The sequence below is a fragment of the Rhopilema esculentum genome, chromosome 4 (assembly GCF_057945365.1).
Source record: "Rhopilema esculentum isolate cy_ngs chromosome 4, ASM5794536v1, whole genome shotgun sequence".
NCBI lineage: Eukaryota > Metazoa > Cnidaria > Scyphozoa > Rhizostomeae > Rhizostomatidae > Rhopilema > Rhopilema esculentum.
Window position 1 is genome coordinate 4031488 of NC_142818.1, and position 22117 is coordinate 4053604.

The 22117-nt window shown below is 34.7% G+C and overlaps 1 protein-coding gene across 1 annotated transcript; it reads right to left on the bottom strand.

Annotated features, from left to right (window-relative positions):
• Positions 1–6532: 6532 nt before the first annotated feature.
• Positions 6533–20400, bottom strand: LOC135691170 (type 2 phosphatidylinositol 4,5-bisphosphate 4-phosphatase). Its single transcript, XM_065208956.2, has 9 exons — positions 20203–20400; positions 18518–18714; positions 17584–17690; positions 16541–16658; positions 14175–14221; positions 13716–13806; positions 10089–10122; positions 9406–9426; positions 6533–8116 (listed from the first exon to the last, which is right to left on the bottom strand). Exons 1-9 carry the CDS (start codon positions 20324–20326, stop codon positions 8031–8033), a joined length of 825 nt encoding a protein of 274 aa, XP_065065028.1. The 5' UTR covers positions 20327–20400; the 3' UTR covers positions 6533–8030.
• Positions 20401–22117: the final 1717 nt, after the last annotated feature.

Consider the following 22117-nt stretch of genomic DNA (forward strand, 5'->3'; position numbering starts at 1 on the left):
GGCTTGACCAATAAAACCCATTAGAACAAAAAGCCAGTGAAGATTGGAGAAGTTTTTTATCACTTTTTAGTTGGATTGTTTTTAGCCAAAAGGGTAAGGCTATAGCCTTGGCAATCTACCGTTTTTGGTGATCTTTTTTTCGCACAATTTGTTCAAAATATGCAAGAAAATAGATGGTTTGACCAATAAAACCCATTAGAACAAAGAGCCAGTGAAAATTGACAAAGTTTTAGTCACTTTTTAGGTGGATTGTTTTTAGCTAAAAGGCTAAGGCTATAGCCTTGGAAATCTACCGGTTTTTTGGTGATCTCTTTTTTCGCAAAATTTGTTCAAAATATGCAAGAAAATAGATGGCTTGACATTAAAAACCCATTAGAACAAAGAGCCAGTGAAAATTGACAAACTTTTAATCACTTTTTAGGTCGATTGTTTTTAGCCAAAAGGGTAAGGCTATAGCCTTGGAAATCTACCGTTTTTTGGTGACCTTTTTTTCGCAAAATTTGTTGAAAATATGCAAGAAAATAGATGGCTTGACCATTAAAACCCATTAGAACAAAGAGCCAGTGAAAATTGACAAAGTTTTAATTACTTTTTAGGTCGATTGTTTTTAGCCAAAAGGGTAAGGCTATATAGCCTTGGAAATCTACCGTTTTTTGGCGATCTTTTTTTTCGCAAAATTTGTTCAAAATATGCAAGAAAATAGATGGCTTGACCAATAAAACCCATTAGAACAAAGAGCCAGTGAAAATTGACAAAGTTTTAGTCACTTTTTAGGTGGATTCTTTTTAGCTAAAAGGCTAAGGCTATAGCCTTGGAAATCTACCGTTTTTTGGTGATCTCTTTTTTCGCAAAATTTGTTGAAAATATGCAAGAAAATAGATGGCTTGACCAATAAAACCCATTAGAACAATGTGCCAGTGAAGATTCACGAAGTTTTTAAACACTTTTTAGGTCTATTGTTTTTAGCAAAGGGTAAGGCTATAGCCTTGGAAATCTACCGCTTTTTGGTGATCTTTTATTTCGCAGAATTTGTTCAAAATATGCAAGAAAATAGATGGCTTGACCAATAAAACCCATTAGAACAAGAGCCAGTGAAAATTGACAAAGTTTTAGTCACTTTTTAGGTGGATTCTTTTTAGCTAAAAGGGTAAGGCTATAGCCTTGGAAATCTACCGCTTTTTGGTGATCTTTTTTTTCGCAAAATTTGTTCAAAATATGCAAGAAAATAGATGGCTTGACCAATAAAACCCATTAGAACAAAGGGCCAGTGAAAATTGACAAAGTTTTAGTCACTTTTTAGGTGGATTCTTTTTAGCTAAAAGGCTAAGGCTATAGCCTTGGAAATCTACCGGTTTTTTGGTGATCTCTTTTTTCGCAAAATTTGTTCAAAATATGCAAGAAAATAGATGGCTTGACATTAAAAACCCATTAGAACAAAGAGCCAGTGAAAATTGACAAACTTTTAATCACTTTTTAGGTCGATTGTTTTTAGCCAAAAGGGTAAGGCTATAGCCTTGGAAATCTGCCGTTTTTTGGTGACCTTTTTTTCGCAAAATTTGTTGAAAATATGCAAGAAAATAGATGGCTTAACCATTAAAACCCATTAGAACAAAGAGCCAGTAAAAATTGACAAAGTTTTAATTACTTTTTAGGTCGATTGTTTTTAGCCAAAAGGGTAAGGCTATAGCCTTGGAAATATACCGTTTTTTGACAATCTTTTTTTTCACAAAATTTTTTCAAAATATGCAAGAAAATAGATGGCTTGACCAATAAAAGCCATTAGGATAAAGAGCCAGGGAAAATTGACAAAGTTTTAGTCACTTTTTAGGTGGATTGTTTTTAGGCAAAAGGGTAAGGCTATAGCCTTGGAAATCTACCGCTTTTTGGTGATCTTTTTTTCACAAAATTTGTTCAAAATATGCAAGAAAATAGATGGCTTGACATTAAAAACCCATTAGAACAAAGAGCCAGTGAAAATTGACAAAGTTTTAATTACTTTTTAGGTCGATTGTTTTTAGCCAAAAGGGTAAGGCTATAGCCTTGGAAATCTACCGTTTTTTGGCGATCTTTTTTTTCACAAAATTTTTTCAAAATATGCAAGAAAATAGATGGCTTGACCAATAAAAGCCATTAGGATAAAGAGCCAGGGAAAATTGACAAAGTTTTAGTCACTTTTTAGGTGGATTGTTTTTAGGCAAAAGGGTAAGGCTATAGCCTTGGAAATCTACCGCTTTTTGGTGATCTTTTTTTTTCACAAAATTTGTTCAAAATATGCAAGATAATAGATGGCTTGACCAATAAAACCCATTAGAACAAAAAGCCAGTGAAGATTGGAGAAGTTTTTTATCACTTTTTAGTTGGATTGTTTTTAGCCAAAAGGGTAAGGCTATAGCCTTGGCAATCTACCGTTTTTGGTGATCTTTTTTTCGCACAATTTGTTCAAAATATGCAAGAAAATAGATGGTTTGACCTTTAAAACCTATAAGAACAAAGGGCCAGTGAAGAATAACAAAGTTTCTAATCACTTTTTAGGTGGATTGTTTTTAGCCAAAAGGGTAAGGCTATAGCCTTGGAAATCTACCGTTTTTTGGTGATCTTTTTTGTCGCAAAATGTGATCAAAATATGCGAGAAAATACATGGCTTGACCAATAAAACCCATTAGAACAAAGAGCCAGTGAAAATTGACGAAGTTTTTAATCCATTTTTAGGTCGATTGTTTTTAGCCAAAAGGGTAAGGCTTTAGCCTTGGAAATCTACCGTTTTTTGGTGATCTTTTTTTTCACAAAATTTATTAAAAATATGCATGAAAATAGATGGCTTGACCATTAAAACCCATTAGAACAATGTGCCAGTGAAAATTCACGAAGTTTTTAAACACTTTTTAGGTCTATTGTTTTTAGCAAAGGGTAAGGCTATAGCCTTGGAAATCTACCGCTTTTTGGTGATCTTTTATTTCGCAGAATTTGTTCAAAATATGCAAGAAAATAGATGGCTTGACCAATAAAACCCATTAGAACAAAGAGCCAGTGAAAATTGACAAAGTTTTAGTCACTTTTTAGGTGGATTCTTTTTAGCTAAAAGGCTAAGGTTATAGCCTTGGAAATCTACCGCTTTTTGGTGATCTTTTTTTTCGCAAAATTTGTTCAAAATATGCAAGAAAATAGATGGCTTGACCAATAAAACCCATTAGAACAAAGGGCCAGTGAAAATTGACAAAGTTTTAGTCACTTTTTAGGTGGATTCTTTTTAGCTAAAAGGCTAAGGCTATAGCCTTGGAAATCTACCGGTTTTTTGGTGATCTCTTTTTTCGCAAAATTTGTTCAAAATATGCAAGAAAATAGATGGCTTGACATTAAAAACCCATTAGAACAAAGAGCCAGTGAAAATTGACAAACTTTTAATCACTTTTTAGGTCGATTGTTTTTAGCCAAAAGGGTAAGGCTATAGCCTTGGAAATCTACCGTTTTTTGGTGACCTTTTTTTCGCAAAATTTGTTGAAAATATGCAAGAAAATAGATGGCTTAACCATTAAAACCCATTAGAACAAAGAGCCAGTAAAAATTGACAAAGTTTTAATTACTTTTTAGGTCGATTGTTTTTAGCCAAAAGGGTAAGGCTATAGCCTTGGAAATATACCGTTTTTTGACGATCTTTTTTTTCACAAAATTTTTTCAAAATATGCAAGAAAATAGATGGCTTGACCAATAAAAGCCATTAGGATAAAGAGCCAGGGAAAATTGACAAAGTTTTAGTCACTTTTTAGGTGGATTGTTTTTAGGCAAAAGGGTAAGGCTATAGCCTTGGAAATCTACCGCTTTTTGGTGATCTTTTTTTCACAAAATTTTTTCAAAATATGCAAGAAAATAGATGGCTTGACATTAAAAACCCATTAGAACAAAGAGCCAGTGAAAATTGACAAAGTTTTAATTACTTTTTAGGTCGATTGTTTTTAGCCAAAAGGGTAAGGCTATAGCCTTGGAAATCTACCGTTTTTTGGCGATCTTTTTTTTCACAAAATTTTTTCAAAATATGCAAGAAAATAGATGGCTTGACCAATAAAAGCCATTAGGATAAAGAGCCAGGGAAAATTGACAAAGTTTTAGTCACTTTTTAGGTGGATTGTTTTTAGGCAAAAGGGTAAGGCTATAGCCTTGGAAATCTACCGCTTTTTGGTGATCTTTTTTTTTCACAAAATTTGTTCAAAATATGCAAGATAATAGATGGCTTGACCAATAAAACCCATTAGAACAAAAAGCCAGTGAAGATTGGAGAAGTTTTTTATCACTTTTTAGTTGGATTGTTTTTAGCCAAAAGGGTAAGGCTATAGCCTTGGCAATCTACCGTTTTTGGTGATCTTTTTTTCGCACAATTTGTTCAAAATATGCAAGAAAATAGATGGTTTGACCTTTAAAACCTATAAGAACAAAGGGCCAGTGAAGAATAACAAAGTTTCTAATCACTTTTTAGGTGGATTGTTTTTAGCCAAAAGGGTAAGGCTATAGCCTTGGAAATCTACCGTTTTTTGGTGATCTTTTTTGTCGCAAAATGTGATCAAAATATGCGAGAAAATACATGGCTTGACCAATAAAACCCATTAGAACAAAGAGCCAGTGAAAATTGACGAAGTTTTTAATCCATTTTTAGGTCGATTGTTTTTAGCCAAAAGGGTAAGGCTTTAGCCTTGGAAATCTACCGTTTTTTGGTGATCTTTTTTTTCACAAAATTTATTAAAAATATGCAAGAAAATAGATGGCTTGCGCAATAAAACCCTTTAGAACAAAGAGCCAGTAAAGATTGGAGAAGTTTTTAATCACTTTTTAGTTGGATTGTTTTTAGCCAAAAGGGTAAGGCTATAGCCTTGGAAATCTACCGTTTTTGGTGATCTTTTTTTTCGCAAAATTTGTTCAAAGTATGCAAGAAAATAGATGGCTTGACCTTTAAAACCTATAAGAACAAAGGGCCAGTGAAGAATAACAAAGTTTCTAATCACTTTTTAGGTGGATTGTTTTTAGCCAAAAGGGTAAGGCTATAGCCTTGGAAATCTACCATTTTTTGGTGATTTCTTTTGTCGCAAAATTTGTTCAAAATATGCAAGAAAGTAGATGGCCTGACCAATAAAACTCTTTGAACAAAGGGCCAGTGAAGAATAACAAAGTTTTTAATCACTTTTTAGGTCGATTGTTTCTAGCCAAAAGGGTAAAGCTATAGCCTTGGAAATCTACCGTTTTTTGGTGATCTTTTTTGCGCAAAATGTGATCAAAATATGCAAGAAAAAAGATGGCTTGACCTTTAAAACCTACGAGAACAAAGGGCCAGTGAAGAATAACAAAGTTTCTAATCACTTTTTAGGTGGATTGTTTTTGGCCAAAAGGGTAAGGCTATAGCCTTGGAAATCTACCGTTTTTTGGTGATCTTTTTTGTCGCAAAATGTGATCAAAATATGCAAGAAAAAAGATGGCTTGACCTTTAAAACCTACGAGAACAAAGGGCCAGTGAAGAATAACAAAGTTTCTAATCACTTTTTAGGTGGATTGTTTTTGGCCAAAAGGGTAAGGCTATAGCCTTGGAAATCTACCGTTTTTTGGTGATCTTTTTTGTCGCAAAATGTGATCAAAATATGCAAGAAAATATATGGCTTGACCAATAAAACCCATTAGAACAAAGAGCCAGTGAAAATTGACGAAGTTTTTAATCTATTTTTAGGTCGATTGTTTCTAGCCAAAAGGGTAAAGCTATAGCCTTGGAAATCTACCGTTTTTTGGTGATCTTTTTTGCGCAAAATGTGATCAAAATATGCAAGAAAAAAGAAGGCTTGACCTTTAAAACCTACGAGAACAAAGGGCCAGTGAAGAATAACAAAGTTTCTAATCACTTTTTAGGTGGATTGTTTTTGGCCAAAAGGGTAAGGCTATAGCCTTGGAAATCTACCGTTTTTTGGTGATCTTTTTTGTCGCAAAATGTGATCAAAATATGCAAGAAAATATATGGCTTGACCAATAAAACCCATTAGAACAAAGAGCCAGTGAAAATTGACGAAGTTTTTAATCTATTTTTAGGTCGATTGTTTTTAGGCAAAAGGGTAAGGCTATAGCCTTGGAAATCTACCGTTTTTTGGTGATTTTTTTTGTCGCAAAATGTGATCAAAATATGCAAGAAAATAGATGGCTTGACCTATAAAACCCATTAGGACAAAGAGGTAGTGAGGGTTTATGAGGTTTGTAATCGGTTTTTTAGTTGGATTGTTTGTTTTTAGCAAAAATGGTAAGGCTTGGAATCTAATTTTCGTTGGTTATCTTTTTTTTTAAAAAAAGTGTTAATAGAAATAGTAAAAAGCGGCATTAATATATAAAACCTTTTTGAGTAAAACAAGTAAGGTTGAACTAGGTTTTGGACGCATTTTCAGCAAGACTATTTCTGGTCTAAAACGTAAAGAAAATTAGTTATTGGCTTTGGAATTTGGTGTTTTTTTAAAAATATGATGAAATCATACTATCAGCAATTGTCATAAGAATTTGGAGCACGAAAGAGTCGTTTCAATATAATCATGAAAAATGCAAAATTCTATTGTTTACACTTTTGTGCTTATTCATATTATAGATACCTAATTAATAGGGGAATACATTAAAAATTGTATGAAAACATTGATACCGACAAGAAGTTGATTTCGTCATACATACTTCAATATACATTGTTTGTAACGAGAAAACGTTTCAATACAAAAATTAATGTAATGGAGATCTTAATTATTTCGCTAATGATATCCTCTGAAGGCCTGCCGTTGCTTAAGGCTTCAAAATAACTATTGCATTCGTATGGTGAATGGAAGCGCCCTAGTACTAATACATTGCAAAGGAGGTTGTATCATCACAAAACAGTTCCAGCTCATGTTGCACTTTGGTGGGTAAAAAGCATAATCCATACTTTCCACAACCAACTTCAAGTAAACAGAGAACAGGTAAAAGCAAAGGTCGCTAGAACATTCCTTTTCTCAAAACTTGATGTTGCAAAAATGAGTCAGGGCAAAACCGAGTGAGGATTAAACTGAATAAGAACCATCTGTGTCAGGACCAAACTGAGTCAGGACCAAACTGAGCTAGGACCAAACTCAGTTAGGATCAAACTGAGACAGGACCAAACTGAGTCAGGACCAAACTGAGTCAGGACCAAACTGAGTCAGGACCAAACTGAGTCAAGACTAAACTGAGTCAGGACCAAACTGAGTCAAGACCAAACTGAGTCAAGACCAAACTGAGTCAGGACCAAACTGAGTCAGGACCAAACTGAGTCGTGGTGAAACTGAATCAAGTCGAAACTGCATGGGGATAAACCGTATAGGGCCAAAAATGAGTCGAAGCAAGAGCAATAACTGAGTTTTGGCAAAACAATTTTATGACATTATAATATTATTAACAGTTCTAAGTGCTATTTCTGTTCGATGTTGATCTTGAAACTTTTAGCACTAACAAATATACACTAAACTATAAGCACTAAAGAGTGATGTTTCTAGACTACCGAGACGATGACACATTTGGCCAAAACACAATGAATAACATATACGTAGAACAACAAATTGAGAGTTATCACGAAAAACAAGTTTAGCTCTATTGCTATCTAAAATACTGAAAGATATTAGAATAAATTTATATCGTCACTATTATCTGATAGGTTGAGAGTATGATTCGCTATAAAATGATAGGCATCAAAATAAGAGGTGGCTCGAGCAACCGGATGATAATTGACAAAATGACTATCAATAGTGGATTTCACGTAGTTTGACCTTGTCCAAGTAAGCGATGTCTCAAACCAAGGTACATACTTGTTTGCAATCACTGGTCATACCTATTTAATAAATGACTGTCATTTTATTACCCTTGTCGCTTGGCATTATTGCCCATAAGCCAAGAGAGTGCATGGTGTTCCTTCCAGGGTAAATGACCGAAATATGACGCAATCATTATAATTATATACAATATCAATAAATCTTTCCTTTAAAGTAAAATTGCTTAGAATGAGCTTTGTATAAGGTAGTTTAGGCCTGACCCTCGATTGCGCTCACAGTCATTGAACAGTAATAGCAACTCCGAATTAAATTCAAGATGCCAGCAACGAATGCTCCTGAAATGGAAGAAAACCAACTTCAAATGTGGAACGTAAGAGATCATATATAAGAACACAATTTACAGACGTCTATGGTGTGTGAGGTTTTCAATGAAAACATGCAAAAATCGTTTTGATTATTTCATCGTCAATCGCAGCAATGATAACAATAGGCCTAGACTATAGTACACTAAACATTGACGCTGTGTTCATTAAGAACAACGAATTTCGTAATAGCATCAAAAAAGTATGGCAGCTTTTCCATGAAATCTTCGCAAGACATTTTTGATTTTTAGATGCCTTTTATGTACGTCGAACAATTCACAATACATCAACCACAAAATTTCTATAGGCTTTGTGACGTAAGCATCGGAGTTCTTAAATTCAAGAGCAGAGTTACGAGAAGCGCTTGCAAATTGCTTTCTTTGAAAATAACGCGAATGGATTCCGTGAAATTGCATCACCTGTTGGCTGCTTAATGGTGTGTAAAAAGTTTTTCCTTTCAAGGAGAGTAAAAAATTCACCAAGGGTTGGCAGACCGAAGAGGTTTACAAAGCCGAGAGACGAAAGGTCATTTCTGAGGAAACTGCGAAGTAATAGGTTTGAATCTTTACCAGGCATTATATTGTCTTGTGAAAAGAAGCTTAATTTAGGAACATAAGCAAAAACGTGGCTATGAAAATCATAAGCAATACAAATTTTCCAGCTTTATAAGAAAAAATTGCTCTCTCAAAGCAAAACTTATAAATCAGAAATTAATCATCGCCGACGAGAACTGTGGCTTTTCCTTTAGTGTTATGCAACATTAAAAGTAGCTTGAGTAAATTATATAATTTCTTGAAATTGTAACGATTTCGTTGATTCAGCAAACTTTATTTGAGACTTAGCCGTTCGATCTTGTAATTTTCTTGTAAAATTTTCTTATTATGTAAATGTGAATCTAAAAAAATGAACTCGTTTGGATATCTCTAAAAAATTGCATAGGCCGTGCGAGTTAACTGTTTTTAGGCGATACAACTCTTTTGTATATTTTGCTTTTATTTATAGGGAAATTATAAAAATCTAATGTTGTTATAATTATGATTCAAAATTTGAAGAGTTTTTTCAACTTTTACCGACATTTCTGGGATACATAGGCCTATATTATTGGAAAAGACTGCTCATATCAACAAGGTTCCGTTGCAAACCCGAATAGCGCAACGCGATAGTTCTTCTATCGAATACGTCCCAATCTTTTTTGAACGTAAGTGAATTACCCAGTGTTCAAAATAGAGGTTAAGATATCAAAAAAAGAAGACTCTACATACCGATCCACACGACGTATATCCCTGCAATAAAAACAAATGTTAGATTGGGTCTTAAACAACAGAAAAACATTGAAAAATGACTTTTTTTAACCACAAGACACTGGAAGAAATGAGCAGCAGAAGGAGAAAGGAAGAGAGATGCGAAATTTGAAAGGGGTGAAAACTAAAAAGGGGGCAAGCAAATCATAGAGAACTAAAAAGGGGGCAGAGTAGACTTACGAAGACAAAATTTATACAATCGATTTAGTTTATTATTATCTTTTCAATGTTTATCATTATTTTTATCCTTATAATAAAAATACTTTTTTAAATTTTAGTTTATATTAAATGAATGTGTATCAATTGATCTCGATCTTTTACAAGTCACTGGGGGCAAATGGCCCGAAAACTCTTTAAGAGCTCTTTCCATGTATCCTTCAGCAATATTCTGCTAAATTTATGTATTGTTATTCTTCTTGTTTGTATGATTGTTTAATGTAGCTTTTAAACATCAAAATTATATTTTATTACTGTAATTAGTTACTTTCTGTTGAAAATATACATAAAAAAGTATTTTTAATGTGGAGTGAGACACGTGCAAATTTTACTGTGAGTTGAATGGAATCAATTGCAAAAGAAAGTTCGAAGTAAGGGACTTCACAACAAATATCTGTTAGTGAAACAAGTACTTTTAGAACGCTTACCTCCTGTGGTCTTTGCCATCTCGATAGTTGTAATCTGAAAGTTAGAAAGCGCATTGACTCGTTATGTGGTTAGTTGAGAGAAGATAAATAAATTCAGAGCAGCAAATATTTGCATGAATGAAGGAAATGCAGATATAGAGAAAAGGCATTGCATTTAATCGAAGACTCCAAGGCAATAGAAAAAAGGCAGTAAGTCCGTAATAGTAAAGCAGAGCCCAAAGTGAAAGTTCAAGTCCGTTTATGTAAAATGCAATATATATATAACATCTAAAATGCAATATTTCCTTGATTCTTTAGTTATATGAACTTATAGATGAAGGTGTATTGCTCAATTTCTGACGTTTTTCAATTGTCTAAATGAATTGCGCTTCAAATTTGAAAGCAGTAAACAAACATATTTGGCAGTTTGGAATAAAACAGACTACTCTTAGGACCCTGATTGACAGGTAGGTCGGAACAAAGGGCGGGGGAATGACAGAATTTTGAACAAGATTTAATAAGCAGGGGGTTGGAATTAAGGGGGATTGGGATTAAGGGGGTTTGAATTAAGGAGGTTGGAAAAATCTACACTAATAACAAATTTAGACTCTGGATGGGCAAATAAAAGAAAAGAAAGAAAATTGCTAAACAATAATAAAAAATCATTTTCGAAACAAAACAGGGAAAACTTTCAATCCGCTATTGGAGGATATCTAACAAAAAATTTGTTAGATCACTTCTCAAGGTAAATAACAAAAAACTAATCAATATTGCAGGAGAGTGGCACTTGACCAGAAAAAGGGACGGGGTGTGTGAAAAACCTTTAATTGCGCCCTGGCAATGTCCCATAAAAATCATGCCAAAAGGGTCATTCCATACCAAATCAACACATTTAAAAAATCTTATGTACTCACTGAAACTTCTCAGACATAAATAAATTGATAAGATATGAATCCCTGTAGATGCTGAGCTTTATACCACACTCCATTGTGGAGATATGGGTGTGGTCTTTTTAAAACTTATATGCGAAGGATTTCGCTCATTGGAAAAGGCCATAACCAAATAACTTTGTCATTTCACAAGCTATATGGGTGGATGATAGCTAATTTCAAAGATATTTCTGTTTTCTACAATATGACACCATATTCATAGCCATGAAGAAATAAGAAAACTGAAAATCAGCAAAATCTATTTTTTTCTTCTTCCCCCCTTAGCATTAAGCCTACAACCCCCCATTGTTAAAAATTGTATATTACCATTTGGTAATATCTATATAAGTAATATGCAAAGTTTTGTGTTGGGGCTTACGTGGGTTGCAGAGTTAAGGTCATTTCAATGGATAAAGGTTTATTTTTTGCAAATTTGTCCTGACAATAGAAAAACTTCTTCTGAATATTTATTCTTACCATGAAGGTTTTTACCATATGTTTCCTTTAGTGAGCCTTTTATTAAAAATATCTAAAGGTTAGGAATGATTCTGCTTAGAAGACTTTTTTATTAATTTAATAATACTTTTTTAAACCATAAAAAACTTTGCCTGAACCAGACATTATACCAGGCAAAAAATCTGGCAATTCCTTCCAGTCAAATCTGTTTGCAGGTTATATTTGAACTTGTTTTTGAAGAGTAGAGGGCTAGATAGAAATTTGAGGGTTTGACACAAAATCTGAAACCAATTAGCAGTTAGATATTCATTGCAAAAATGTGTCTTGCTTCCCATTTAGCTTGGTTGTGTTGTTGTATAAGATCATAAATGGAGGACAGACTCACAGTTTTGTTCAGTTGGTGTTGTGTTACATAAAGTTGTTCTATGAACAAGATGATGATGAAAAGTTCGTTTTTAAACTTTTTTTAAACATGGACAATGTTGAAACATTTTGCCAAAAACACAAAAAACATATCTTTGACCTATACAAGCAATCAGAGTTGGTGTTGTGATCCTTAAACCAATATAAAACAGAGTACCCTCAAAGGATTTACGTGAAATTACTGTCAGTTCGGAAAAAGTGATGCTCTACTTGAAAAAGCAGGTCCAACTAAAAAACATTAATTGGATCCTGTGGAAAACATTGGAGAGGATCTTGGAAATGAACTTCCATGTGACGATGAAACATTTCAGTTGCCTGCAGTTGATAATCTCTCTGGTCAACACTTCTTTATTAAGCATTTGATTATCTCCCATTCAGCCAAAGAAACTGGCTGGGTCAAAGAGGTACTTGAAAGAAAAACTAGATAGGACAACTGCCGCTTTTTGCAAAAAAATTAAAAATTGATGAAGAAGTAGATGATGCTCTTGGGAAAAATCAGAAATTGATTCATTACAAAAATGAAATGATTAATCAGCTAAAAAAGATATTTTCTAGAGCTGAACAAAGATAAGAGCAGATGCAGGTGTTAACAGTCTTGTCAAGAACTTGGAGTATTCGCAAAGAAGAAAGAGTTCAATGTTGGCAAGTATTTGGAAGGCTCTACAACAGAGCTTTTTCCAAAGAGTACTATAGGGCAGATGATAGAAGGCAACTTTCAGTTGTTCAAGTACAGCCATGTGAGTTTCTGTCATGGGAAAGCGTAAATGGCTATATCACTTGTAAATATGACAGGAGATGGTGGCTTGCTTATGTTCTTCATAAGATAAAGGAAAGAAATGAGGCAGATATCTATTTCTGCACCCGCCTGGTCCTTCTGCTTGGTTCACATATCCAGCTGAAGATGACATATTGATTGTTCAGCAGGAAGATATTCTAACAAGAGTCAATCCTACAACTGTTACAGGGCACACCCATAAATTACAGCTAAGGGAAACTGATCATGCAAAAGAGCAACTGACCAGACCATAAAAAATGTATCTTAAGTGAACGACTACAACTTGATTGCAACAGAGACCTAAAAAGTTCTGTTTCTTCCAACCTTAGTGTTTGTAGAACACAAAAATCTCTTTGAGCTATCACCCACCCATAAAGCTTGTGAAATGACGAAGTTATGTTGTTAATAATACCCTTTCCAGTGAGCGAACCCCCTCACGTAAGCTTAAAAATGACCACACCCATATTTCTAGAATGGGGTGTGGTATAAAGCACAAAATCTACAGGGGTTCATATCTTGTCAATTTATATACATCTGAGAAGTTTCAAATTGATCTAATAAGTTGAGGTAAAATTTTGTCCTTTTTTGTGTTGTACTATATGAAATCACCTAAATGCATACCCCTGTCCTTTAAAAATTGCCAAAAAACATTACTAAAATATACATGAGCAGAATGAATATCTGCCCTGTGACAAACACATGTTGATTGTGGGAGCAGATAATTACTTCAATATTTTGCTTCTAAATACTCTTCCATAACAATTTCAATATTTTTGATACCCTATCCCAAAGTTTAAGATTCAATTCATAATACCAATAATTTTTATCAGAAAAGTATACCCTGTTCCGTGGCACATAATGTCAGGTCAAGTATGGAAGTGCATGCCCATTGGGGTCATCATAACTAGAGTTGAGGGGATAAAAAATATGATAAAAATTGATAACCTAGGGGGCATTATTAAGGCACCTAAGAGTATAATTCTAGCCCATAATGAGATTGCACCTTTTCACAGAGTGCTAGATGGTAGAGGAATAAAAGCCTGAACAAACAAATTAATCACTTACAGTAACCACAACCCCAGCAATAAGGAAGATCAAGCCAATTGCAGCAAATATAATTGCACGTGACATGGCAAATTTTCCACCAACTGAAGATCTACAAACAAAAAAGCATGGCATTCAAGTCATTGTACTGAAGATCTACAAACAATATTTTCAGCCATTGCTAACAGTAGTTTCTCACAATGACTAAAGACGTTCATTGACTTAATGCTTCTACTACTGATTGCAGGCATGTGCCATACAGCTTTCTTGTTAGGTTTAAGTTTCTAAGTATCACAAATCATTCAGTGCCAATCCCAAAACAAATTTATCCCTAGAACAAACATAACCCTAGAACAGAGCTAAAGAGATGGCAGATAGATCCAAATATATGTGTCAGTTATTTTGTGGCCTATCTAAAAGCTCCAGCATACTTTAAGTTCATTTCAAATATCATTGCAACACGCAATGAAATTAACTTACACTTTTCTGCAGTAAGGACATCTTGCAAGGTGTGCTGTGATACGAAACTATAAAAGAGAAAAATACAATGCTGTCAATATTCTGCTTCTTAATAAGACAAGAATAAACTGTACACTTAGTGAGCAAAAGTATTGCACAGGTTTGACAAATCAGTGATGGCCACCACTTTGCAAACAACAAGGCGATCAAAATTCAAACTACTTTTGTAAAGCCATTAGGTGTCTTTGTATAGTTGAAAAACCAATCAAACTAAACTCCAAACTGTTGGCAACACTTTTGATTTGAATATGGAAGATATTTCTTTTAGAAGTTAGATGATTTAACTTCTTATTGGATAGTCTCGTAGCTTTGAAACCTTTGTGAGACTTGCTAAAACTTTATCAAAAAGTTTAGTAACAGGTTCTGTTAATCGTGACATTATAAGTTTAGAAAAACATCTCAAAATCACATTTAGACGTTGGAGTGCCAAGTTGGACACTATTGACCTTGTATTTGGTGGAAAGTGGCATACTTTAACCCATTTTATTATGCCGACTCATTCCCAGCTATTGAGGCACTTGAGTGTTCCTGTTATCGCAAGAATTTCGATCTTTTTATTCAATGAGAAGACGAACAATTGTTTCAAGCAATTTGGAGCATTATTTGTTTCCTTACCAACATCACACTTAATTGGAAAAAATGGGTTTGAAGATTTCTGACACATTTTATTGATTGAATTATGATGCAATATTGCAGCTCCAAAAGTTTCTGACCAAAAAGTTTAGCATATTCTCCAACAACAGTGAGCAAAATGAGCAGTTCTAGACACTGAAACAGAAAGTAAGTATCCAGGCCTGGCCGTTTGTATTTATATAGGTGAGCTGTGAATTGCTCCCCTCATATGCTGAGGCGAGCTAGCTCAGTAACACATAGAATGTATATACTTTAAAGACAATCAACAGATGACTTAAGCCCCTTTAGTATCTGTTGGTTGCCTTCAATAGCCTCAGTCAGGAGTATGCTGTTTTACTTCTTTCAATTTGTATTTGCTTTAACTGTGACTTAGGCACCCCCTTTTCTTGAAGTATTTAAAAGAACAGATTCTTTCAGTTTCATGTAAAGCTGGCACAACACAAAAACAACAATCTCTTGCAAAACAACCTTTTAGTTATACAGAATTTGAAAATGGCTTTGAAATTTTTTTTTTAAAACAAGCTGAAATTATACGTCTAGCACTCTTCAGAGAATAAAACGTCAGAACATGGATGGAAAACTCTACGCTAAAATACCCAGTTTTGGATCGAAATAGGCCAATCAGAAAACGCGAGCACATGACTGTTGAGGTTGTCCAATCAGTGCCGTTTTCCTATTGAAAATGTCACTAACGGAGTCCTAAGGTGAAAACGAACTCACTTATGTCTACACAAAAGCTGTCGGTCATGTTTATATAGTAGATACATTCACAAAGTGCTAGATCGAACGATGATCAGGCTTTGCCATTAATGCCAAACACATCGCCGTTATAGTTTTTTATCCAATCTGGGTTTTTCAGTACATGCTGCTGGATAGTGGAATTCCATGTTTTGGTTGTCGTTTTTGATCTGCAAGACAGAGTACCTTGTTCTCTTTGAGGGATAGTTTTGTTTCTATTACTGGAAGGCACCTGCTGTCTTATTATATCCCCAATCTACAATTCTTACAATTTCTTCGACTTTCCTTCCAAAAATATGCCTGTTTTCTTTAGATTGAAAGGTTCTAATCGCTACAAACGTACCTTTCGGTTAACTATCCTTTCCCAAATAGATAGAAGTTTATGCCTATCATCGCCCAACAAGCAAAAAGTAATTCTCTGAATAGGAAATTTTAGGGGAGCGATTCTTCCTTCATGTTCTGTTTAGGAGAGCAATTCATTGCTCGCCTTAGCTTGCGTGAGGAGCATGGAGGCGAGCGAAAGCTATCGCTCTCCTCAAACGGCCAGGCCTGAAATATCCCCAAGTTAATTTTTTGAAGATAGCGCAAATTGGTGCAAAAATAAACTTTTTGATCGCAGGTGTTTCACAGGTACTTTACTCACCATAGCTCAATTTTTGTGTTTTGGCAAATGTTGATATTGTTCAGAAATTGACAAAAATCAATTCTTACATTTGCTATTATCAGCATCAAACCTTGATACATTTCCCTATATATTCCAACTAAAAAGTCATCTTACAACTTTTATAAAACTTTTGGTGACCATTTGAATCTTGGTTTGCTAAAGAATTTTGCTATAGTGCCGCCATTTCTGTCTCAGCCTGTGCAATACTTTTGCTCACTAAGTGTAGATATGATAAAAAATGAAAGATGATATCCTGAGCTAGTAAGTCGAATCATTCTGAAAGTAAACTTACAACAAAGGTTTCATTGCAGTGCCCACATGTTACTCTGATTCGACTGTCAGTATTTTGAACCTGTGGAACAGGGGCAGATGCTGATGGTGGTCCTCCTCCAACGTTAATTATTCTTTTACTGGAATGAAAAGAGTAGGAATCAAAAGAAAACATACAACCCAGCATCAGGTTCGAGAAATAGACATAATTACCCAAACAAAGACACCCAAAAGACAGTCCTGGTAATATTTGATGTGCACTCACACACCTTCATGCACGCCTTAAACTGCAATGGCCTTCTTTTTATTGCACATGCAGTCACATGATTTGACTTAATATTCTTATTCGCTTATGTTTTTTTCATTTCTTGTTATTTTTATGCTTTGGTATTTACATCATGCCACTTCTGTTTGGTCAAAACAAGATCGTGGGTGTTTCCATTACTCCATTTTTATCTGCTCTCGTGTCCTTTGTTCGAGCTCTTTTTGCCAAGATTGAATGACTCCATTTTCGAATGCCTTTGTCTATACTGTTCCCAATAGAACAATGCATTTTCAAATGATTTCAGTTTGAATCCACTTTGAACAGCATTTTGAATGACTCCCGTTTGGTATGAAATGACTCCTTTTTTGAGCATATTAATGGAACTCAAAATTGAATAGTATCCGCCCTCACACAAATATGGAGGAATGGCAACAGGGCCTAAAAACTTGTATGCTTTTTGTTAAATCATTCTGTTTTCAAGAAACATCTTCAAAATTCTGTAAAAATTATTTGATTGTATGAAAACCTTGAACACATTTCCAAACAGTCATACACCCCTTCAAATACATATATACATGGCATTTAGAGACCTATCAGGTCTTTTTAAAAATCATCAGGTCTTTATCAAAATCATATGGTCTCCATTTTATGGATCGCAAACCATCACATGCCTAAACTTTTCAAGGCGTGCAATTACCAGCATATCAACAAATTTCATATTACCAGGACTGAAAGATGAATAACAAACCATTTTTATAGATAATTTCATAGCTCATTGAGAACAATAAAAACCAAAGTACCAGTTTGTTCTTGGACAGGATATTCTTGTTGATGTGGAACGGCAAGTAAGTAAAGCATTGCAAGGACATCTAATGTATTTTTTGCCATGTGGTGGTGGCTTTATTGGCTAAAAGAGAAGAAAATATTCAGATTAGCTTTGTGGGTACCTTAATGCTTTCATTTGACCAGGAGCCTTGCATAGATTTAAACAGAAAGAAGGTCAGTTTATCAGGCCTTTTGTAAGAAATAGTCCACACGAGTGCCCCAGTGCTCGTGTGATTTTTCTCACGGGAGCGATCACTCTTGAAATGATATTAATGGTCAATGCTAAAAGCGTTTATATGTTTATAAAAACTGTATGATCTTTTTGTTTTAAGGTAATATCAAATGAAATATAACTGTTACGATGACCTTTAATGCACTCCAAGAAAGATTAAATAGTCCCAATATAAATGTGCTTTGTTTATAAACTTTATGTACATCAAGAAGGTCATATAGACGTTATTGCTGGAAGATTGCAAAATGTCGTTCTTTTTCAAAAATGCTTTAACTATCCAGGTCACAAAAAATGACTACAATTGTATCAATTGATGAGGCATTTATTCCTTAAAATTTACCGTTTTGCACAAGCAATCAAACACTCGCCAGTTGGGTTTGCGCTAGTGCTGATGCAATCGTGAGTGATTGCTTGCATCAAACGAAAAGGCCTGATTTATCAAGTTCAGTTACATTGAGTTTTGGTTGGAAATAGTTCTAAAATCTAGAATATTGTGAGAAGATTTCTGCAAAAAGTTTTATACTGATGTACTTTTGCATATTGATATAATAATAACATAATAACATACAAACATATTCCATATATATTTGGTAAAAATATTGTCTAGTCCAGTTCCACTAATGCATTTGTAAGTAATGGTAGTTACATATGAACTTCGTGCAAGAGACAGTACTTACTGTGGCTTCGTGGCAACTGGCACATTTAACCACTCTCTGATTCTCTCTTCCGCGTATAAAGATCAACTGATGACATACTCGACAGGCAACAGTTGGCTCACCAAGGACACCAGGAGGTGGACCAGAACTGTATGGTGGTGGTGCTTCACTGTATGCAGGAGGCGGTCCTTCTAGTGTAGAGTCTGGTGCAGCTTGAACTGGAATGACAACGGGAAAGTGCATTGTAAAATACGAGTCTAAACTTCTTTGAAATGGTTCTGGCTCAAGAAATATCTAGATACTAAGTGGTGCAACAGAAAGTGATTTTTCTGCGTATTGGACAAGATATAAAATTTTCCTCTTTGGTTTTATCACCAAATTTCAAGTGAAAGAGAATACAAAATTGTTTAAGCTTGGTGTAAATAAAATTAAGCTTGAAATTAGAAACTTCATTCAAACAAGCACCTGCAAAATTTGATGATGGTTCCCTTTGAATGAGCAACCATACCCCCTACCCTCAAATGTAAAACTGTTCCTTGCTTATTGAGAGAATGATGAGACTGATGGGATGATGGTGGTGCACTAATGGTTCACTTCATAATGAAGTCAGATCCCATTGATTTCCAACACTCTACTTTCATTTTAGTTACATGCTAGCTGGATAAATCATAAAATTTATTCAGTGCCCCCTTTCAATGAGGGCCTTCTTCGAATAGCTGAAAATTATTAGAGGATACAGATATGGTAACCCTTATTTTAAAAAATTAAGACCAAACCTTTTTGATAATAATAAACAAAATGAATTTTCTACAGAAAGCATTTACTAAAACCTACAATAAAGGCATGTGCAGTACTTTATAAAAATGAGGCATCTCACAACAAATATCTAAAAGACATTGGCAAAAAGAAGAGAAAGGGTAAATTTCAAGAGTGGAGCCCCACTCTTGACAAGGAATGTTATGATGATGCGATGGAAATATTAGGGGTTGGGTGCAAGCAGTTAAATCTTACTAAATGTCTAACTTCAGCAGAATAATTACTAATGTAATAAGGTCTTTGAGAGTCAAGACTGTAGCTTCACAAGGGCAAATTCATAAACTTGTTTGGGTTGTGTCATACAGCAGTTTGATGAGATACCTTTCAGCAGGCAACTTTAGTTAACAATTTTAGTATTATTGCAAATGCTTGTTTTGGCAACATAAATGCTTCTGAAATTTTAATTCTAAAACCCTAGATCAGAGCAATCAGAAAGTTAACTTTCTTACTATAATTTAATAAATGGAAAATACTTTGAAAGGAAGACAGATTACTGGAAAAACTTATCCATCAACCAAAGCCTACTTTCATTACATTTCAAACGAGCATTCTGCTGTGATTGTGGCCTTTGCTAACCTAGTGTCTTTACATTTTCTATTGAACAACCCAGTGCATCAATTTCAAGGCCACTAAGCGTCAAAATAAAGATCGCATGAGTGCTTAAAACAGGTCTCCGCCACCATTATGTCCCTACAACTTTTGCCAGTATTTCATTGATAGTTTCAAGTTTTAAATTTACTTCTTCTCCGAATTTTCAGACAGATAGAGCACTTGAGGCAAGCAGGGGTAGAAACAACTTGTAGATACGCCTGACAGTGGCTTGGCCTAACAACCAGACCGAATTGTTTCAGCGACACATTATGGCCTAAGTGTTCAAAACTGTCGGTTACCTGTGGGATTTGGCGGCGAAGAAAGAATAGGTTCAGCTGGGTTCTCTCCACCTTCGTTAAGTAAAGGAGCTGTTTCTGATGTATTTTCTTCCTGGTCATTTGTGTCATTTCCTTGGTGATCCATTTTCCTGACTTTATTTAGTCTCAACTCGTACCATCAATTTGTAATTTGTCATATGACTTCAAGGATTCATCCCCAGTCCACAACAATTCGATGACTGGTATATGGTTTCCCACTTGGTCGAAAATATTCTACGACTTGGTTAACCTTGCGCAATGCTTCAATATTTCAACATATTTCTTCATCTTTAAATACTTTGGCTTTGTTTTGATGAAATTCTATGCTGATGTATCATAGTACGAGATGAAAGCAACTAAACTAGAGCAAACCATGCATAAGGTAAAATAAAGATCATTTTGCACTGTTTGAAGTACAGTTCTAAATGTAATTGTAGATCTAAGGGCTTTTTGGTAGGTATTAAAAACCTGAATGCGAGGTGAAAGGGTTGCAACGGTCTGTCATCGAAGTGGGGGAGGGGGAGAATTTTTCTTGAATCGAGTCTTGAATGTCGTATTTAAAGACCAAAAGCCCACTGGAACTTAGCTGGAACAATGAAACGTAATATAAATTCGAATTATAACCTCTTTGTTGATGGTTGGTTTTAATTTTGCAGGGCAACCTATTAGCAGAGTCCAGAAAAGTTGTCAACCTTCCCCGGTCAAAAATATCTTACTATAAAAACTTCCCCATGACAATGACTGTATTTTGAAAACCAAAAGGCTATAAAAATTTTTCAACTTCCTCAAGTTTCCAAATTTTTTTCCACCTTCCTGGATTTCTGTTTGGCTCTACAACCGTCGGCCAGCGGCTGTGGGCCGTGATGTTTTTCTGACTCTAGCTATTAGCTTCATTAACATTAAATCAAAATGTTGAATTTTACTAGAATGATGTACGTGGACAATTTAAACCACACAAGAATTGTTTTAATGACAAATAAAATTGTTTTCTTCAATTTCCAGTTTCCATTTGTAGCCTTAGAAGGTTTGAAAGAAGGTCTAATTTTCCTTTGAGACGACTTAGTTCCCTGGGTGGGGAAAAGGAAACTGTTTATACAAGAAACTCCAATTTTTTGCAACAAGCTAAATTTCTAGCCATGTTATTCAAACCAGAAATAAGAAAATGTTGTTTCTCTTTTACCCAAAGACACGGAAAGCTTTCTGCAACTGCAACACGAAGTTTTGTTTATTTAACATGATGCAACAAAATTCCAGATTAGTTGCTTTTTCCTAATAACTACAAATTAAATAAAAGTATTATTGTGGTCTTCACGGCCTTGAGGCAATCCCCCCCCTTGCCCCCTCTCGGTGGCCCTGAGTACTTCAGTCATAGAATTGGAATGATTCATAGATCAATGGTTCGAAAGAGATGAATCTAATTGTGATTATAACAAAGCCACAATAAGGGCTGGAAAACAATTTCTTACAAATGATAGAATGTTTAAAAAAGGCAATCTCCAATTCTTGTATTACATAGTATTTCAGAGGCTTATAACTGTCTGTTTGGCATAATAAGACCGTAAACAATTCATAGCTGGGTAGTTTTTCAATTGACTGTGGATAAAAATAACATGGTACGAAATGATCTCCCGCCAATCTAGTATAAGAGAGCTTTGAAGATGGAGGCAGGAGACTTTCAAATACTTCAAATTTGGAATTTCTCTCTTGCAGACATAACGGTAAGAACCGGATAGGCTTGTGGTAAATAGTGCTGCATTGTACAAGGCACGCCCAAATATGTTTTTGATTCAATTGTCTTGATTCGAAAATTTCTATCGAGAAATATGACATCACAATACCCATAGAAAAATAACCCAATTGATTTTATATTTAGTGAATAATATTAGGTACAAACTAT